The 5,731-nt window shown below is 34.8% G+C and overlaps 1 protein-coding gene across 1 annotated transcript; it reads left to right on the forward strand.

Moving 5' to 3' along the window:
• Nucleotides 1-236: 236 nt before the first annotated feature.
• LOC111906682 (protein PHOSPHATE-INDUCED 1) lies at nucleotides 237-1,437 on the forward strand. The gene has a single exon (XM_023902453.3). The coding sequence runs from the start codon at nucleotides 335-337 to the stop codon at nucleotides 1,268-1,270; it is 936 nt and encodes a 311-aa protein (XP_023758221.1). The 5' UTR covers nucleotides 237-334; the 3' UTR covers nucleotides 1,271-1,437.
• The last annotated feature ends 4,294 nt before the right edge of the window (nucleotides 1,438-5,731 follow it).

Raw genomic sequence — 5,731 nt, forward strand, 5'->3', positions numbered from 1 at the left:
TATGGAAAACCGCAAACCCCCCTAAAGCCGACCATATTTTCTTTGGAATTATTGTTCATAATTTAAAATTAGGTTTGACATCAATATATATCCCCAATGTGCCACAACCGTTCGTTGACTTGTACTCGTAAGAACGCGGAAGGAGCTTGCATGAGGCTTATATGGGGAGCTACATAACTCAACACCCCATCATCAATAATACCTTTTTATTATTTTCCTTCTTTATCTTTATACTCATTTTGAATGCTATAAATACCTCTGGATTCCTCAACTCCATTCTCATCATCTATTCCCATAATCCTATCCCAATTCAATCATCTAAAACATTCTAACAATGGCTTCCGCTGCTCTTTTCTTCCTACACCTTCTCTTTCTATTGTCTATTTTCCAACCTTCACTTGCAACTAGACGACTCACTGAGTTAGTCCAGAACTCGTCTCCCCTTTTGCAATACCACAACGGTGCCCTCCTCACCGGCGACATCTCCGTCAACCTCATTTGGTATGGCAACTTCAAACCCTCCCAGAAAGCCATCATCACCGATTTCATCACCTCCCTCTCCTCCGCCTCACTCAAATCCCAGATCCAACCTTCCGTCGCCACATGGTGGAAGACAACAGACAAATACTACTCGAAAACAAAGAAACCCTCCCTCCGACTCGGTAAACAAGTATCCGACCCGGATTGCTCACTCGGGAAATCATTATCAGACAAACACCTCCTCCAGTTAGCTGCAAAGGGTGAACCGACGAACGCCGTGAACATCGTGTTAACGGCAAACGACGTGGCAGTTTTTCGTTTTTGCTCCGGTAGGTGTGGAACCCATGGCCATGGATCATCTTCCATTGTAAAAGGTAAAAACAACAAGTTTGCTTACATCTGGGTTGGCAACTCGGAGACTCAGTGTCCTGGTCAATGCGCGTGGCCATTCCATCAACCGATTTACGGACCACAGGGTGCACCACTGATCGCACCGAACAACGACGTGGGTGTGGATGGAATGGTGATAAATCTGGCTACTCTTTTGGCTGGAACTGCTACAAATCCATTTGGGAATGGGTATTATCAGGGGGATGCTGGTGCACCATTAGAAGCTGCATCTTCTTGTTCGGGGGTGTATGGGAAAGGGGCGTATCCAGGTTATGCCGGAGATTTGTTGTTGGAGACGACGACGGGTGCAAGTTTCAATGCACATGGTACAAACGGGAGGAAGTATTTGCTTCCTGCTTTATTTGATCCCTCTACTTCTAAATGTTCCACTTTGGTTTAACAAACGCAAGGAGAAGGACCCTCTTTCTTCTTTTGGTTTTTGTATAAAATCAAAATGAAAAGGAAAAAAATGTAGCACATAGTGTAGGAAGTACGAGTTGTACCATGTATCTGAAAAAATTATGTATTCGTTTATTCATTTTAATTACTTAAGATATGCTTTTTTAATTTGTTTTTGTTTTTCTTATGACCAGCAAATATAAATATTTCATCTATTTCAAAATTAACACTTAATTACACATAGGCTTGTGATAGAAATTAAACCCACGACCACAAATATGGACAAATATGGATGACATATTATTTTTGTTATTAAACAATTAAGAAACATTTGGTTTTTGTTATTAAACAATTAAGAAACATTTGATCAATAAATATCGTAGTTTTAAATAATGTAAGGCGTAACATAAAGGCAACGTTAAAACTCAAGTTTTTTGAGCCGTGACAAACCAAATCGTTTGCAAAGCGTGACTTAAGGCAATAATTTTATATATAACTAGGTGTGAGGCCCGTGTATTACACGGGTTAATTTAAAAAAAATTTAAACATTAAATTAAAGTGTAAATAGAAAATATTTTTAATGTACAACTTTAAAATAAAAAATGAATAAATGTATTTATTGCAATTTAATATCATATATATATGATATTTAATACTTTACATGTATAGTATATGACTTTAATTTTAAAAATTGAAACAAACCAAAAATTGACAAGTAGATAATATTTATTTCAAAAATACCACAAAATGACAAGTGTCAAAACTCATGAGAGATTGACATGTGGCAAAAAAACCTTTATTTATTAAGGAGGATTAATAATTTTTTATATATTTTATAGTATTACTCATTTTTATATACATATGTGACTTAATAAAACATTTTGTCAAAGCTTGACGACAAGTACAAGCCTTGGTGACATGACACGTTATGACGAAACCATGATGAACTTTTTAGAACACTGAAAATTATAATATAAATTTATACATTGCTATGATTGATAAATTCACGTCAAACATAATACTTTGGATTGTGTTTGTGTAATTTCAAATTTAATTGATAACTAGGTGTTAAACCCTTTTCGCGGTGTGACATAAACCATATATCTTATACTATATTATAAAATATATTAGTTATACCTTGAATTTTACGAGGTATAAGATACAAAACTTTTTGTACAAATCAATTATGCACAAATAAATCATTAATATTTGCCAAAAGCTTGAAGACTTGAATTAAGTAAAGTTACTATGAAATTTAATTTCAAGCAAAATTAAAATTTTAAATTATTAAATTCAATTATATAAATTAATTTTATGTTTCTTAAACAAGACACCGATAATAATTAATTTACATAAAATGTATAAATATTAAATATAAATATAAGTTCTAAACATAAATATTTTGTTTAAAAGTGGTAAGTTTTTATTATATAAAATCTAATAATTATTTCCTCATAAGAAAACGATTCACCAAAAGTACTATTTATCGTGCTGTTTTGCGCGGGAATGAAAATCAAAGTATGAAAATGATTTAGAATAAAAGATCTAAATATAATCTGTTTGGCACGTTTATTGCTTGATCAGTTGAATACAGGAGGTTGAAAGAGAATACGAATACAACCAGGAAAAGTCCTCTACCTCTAAAGTATCATTTCCATATTTATAGGGAAAACTGAAAGTACAAAAAACATAGAGACTTCGACATCTAAGCTTCATTACAAAACTAGTCCTTAAAATAAACATACAATCCAAAATTCGACATTACACATAACAAAGATAGTTTTGACATCTCACAACTTTCGAACCCCAACATTCTCCCCCTTGGTGAGAAATGTCGAATTTAAGTCATTAATATCTGGATTGCTTGATGCATCGAACTTCTGATCGCTGCATACCAATTCATCATCATCTTCAACTCAGCCTTGTCTTTATCACTGTTCTTCTAACAATTATTCATATGAACCATCAAGTTCATATAATGAGCTGTATTATATCTTTCAACATCACAGGCTTGAAACAAATACTTCGTCTTTCTTCTTTTCTTGCTTTTTCCAACAAAAACTATTCAGAGTGGCTTTAGACAAATCTCTCCATCATCATAAGGTATGAAATCAGCTTTACTCTTCAATATTGATTGAGGTACAGTTATCCTTTTGCCTATTGTCAAAGCTAATTCAACATCTGTCAATGCTAAGCAATCGAAATAATTGTTGATGAAAATCTTGATATGAGCAAGACCCATCATATAATCTTCTTTTCTTGTACTTTGAAGTTTCGTTTCATTGTTGACCTTCAGAATCTTGCGACTGAGATCAAGTAATTTAGATTCATAAGAGGAGAGTCAGCAACAGTAAATGTGAATTTGGTATTGTTTTCCCTAATCACATGATATCGAAAGTTTTGAAGTACACCCTCGAATAAAACATCTTTAGATATATTCAAACCTCAAACTATCTTGGTGAGTGACCACACATCTTCTTCTTCTTTCCCAAGTACTACATGAAATCGAAATTTGAACTTCTTGAACTCTTCCTTGTCATTGAACTTGTCAGCAATCTAATATTGCACATTAAGATACATCATTATATTGATAGGAAAATCAAGTTGATTCAATTCTGAGTTATCAATTTCATAACTCTTCTTTGGTTTCTTCTCAAAGTCATGTATTTCTCCATGAACTACCATAGCTTCAATATTCTTATAGCTATGTAGTTTTCGTGGGTCACCTTTATTCAGATTTGGAGGATCATTTTGACGAAGTCTGAGAATACTTTAAATATGTTGTTGCTTTTCCATTTCAGCTTCAATAATTGCTTTTCTCTCTTCTTTCGATTGTTCAATGACAATAGATTTTCCTTTGTCTTTATCTGCTTCAGTGGGAGTTGGCTTTGAAGTTGAAGTTGAACCACCAATAACAATCCATTTTTCCAAAGGTCTTGTTGTTATTGTTGTCGAAATTATTAGATTAGTCTTCATTGGCAAAATTATTGGAATCTGAGTTGTCAAGACTTTTCCCATAATTTTCACATCATCATCACTTGTCTTCCCAGATGCTCATTTGCCTTTACTTACTCCATCCACCTTTCTTTCTCCCCCTTGCACCCTGTAACAACAGGTGGGGCATCCGATGGAAGTAAGTTCAACAATTTTGAAAGCGGAGCCAATTCAGAATGAATTCTGGACTCAAGAAGATGAAACTTCTGAGTTACAAACTCAGGAGTGAATAAAGAAGAAGAACTTAAGGTTGACACCATGGTCTTCAATTAACCCAGCAACACATCAATATTTCCAAAAAAAATTGTTTCCAACTAAACATGTGCATCCTTCTTCGGAAGCATAGAAGTATAAGATTGAGATAATTTGGTTACAGCCCCAACAATAATATCCACCCTTTTGAGGATTAAAGAATAGCTATTGGTCATTTCCTATAATTCCTTTAACATGTCTAATCTTAACTCTTCAAGATTTTGATTTGACATCTTCTCGAACAGTTTTGACATCCTAAACAACAGAGCATGTCATTGCTTGGCAACTGTTTTCAATTCCTTTAGTGTATCATTAAACGTCTTAGATTGATTCTTGACCCTTAATTCGTTGATTTTGTCAGACTGATCAATCTTGTTGAGATGACGAAGCTCTTGAGCCTTCAACATAACATCCACTTTAATACCAGAAACTCAATGGTTGCCCCCTGCATCAGCTTGAATTTGTAGCAGAGAATTGAGCTTACAATTTAAAATCTTGAATTGATCCCCAGACATGAGCATGTTGTCGGGAATTTTATCCCCCTCCGGATCAAACTCAATGTCAGCAAAAGAACCAACAAACCCACCATCATCAGTTTAATCATCAAAAACCGTTTTGCGTTCTTCAGTAGATTGTGATGGGAATAAGGAAGTAATGGGTTGTTGCATAATTGTATCGAAAGTAGGAGAATGGGTAGAAGAATGGATATGAGATGTGTTTGGAACGAGGAATGGTTGTAACGAAACAAAAGTATCAACAAGTGATGTTTCTGATGGGTTTTATGCATAAGAAACATTCCTATGTGCTCATACAAACCCTAATGCTTGGATCTAGGTTTCACTATTGAACATGCTTTGACTCCAAGACTTACAAACCCTAATCTAGCATATAAACAACATAACTAACATATAGAATCAGATCTAGATGTTTACCTTTTCAATTGTTGGCTTAGATCTTGTATATCTTCTTCTTTTGAGCCTAGAGTCACAAATGCAACTCCTCTAATGGTTCACAAACCCCACAAGCAAGAAGGCAATATGAGAGAGGGAGAGGGAGGCTAGAATTCGGCCTAGGGCACTCTTGGAATCAAGTGGTAGCCGAATTCATGCCCTAGGGGTCATATTTATAGTTACAGATTACTAGGGTTTCACTCTAAACCCTAATGGACAGCTTAACCACAAAGCAGCCCATGGAACCTTCTGGAATAAGGCCCTTG

Source organism: Lactuca sativa, chromosome 9 (genome assembly GCF_002870075.4).
Source record: "Lactuca sativa cultivar Salinas chromosome 9, Lsat_Salinas_v11, whole genome shotgun sequence".
Taxonomy (NCBI): Eukaryota; Viridiplantae; Streptophyta; class Magnoliopsida; order Asterales; family Asteraceae; genus Lactuca; species Lactuca sativa.

Coding starts and splice junctions, on each gene's coding strand:
- LOC111906682 (XM_023902453.3), top strand. CDS start 335: ATGGCTTCCGCTGCTCTTTTCTTCCTACACCTTCTCTTTCTATTGTCT.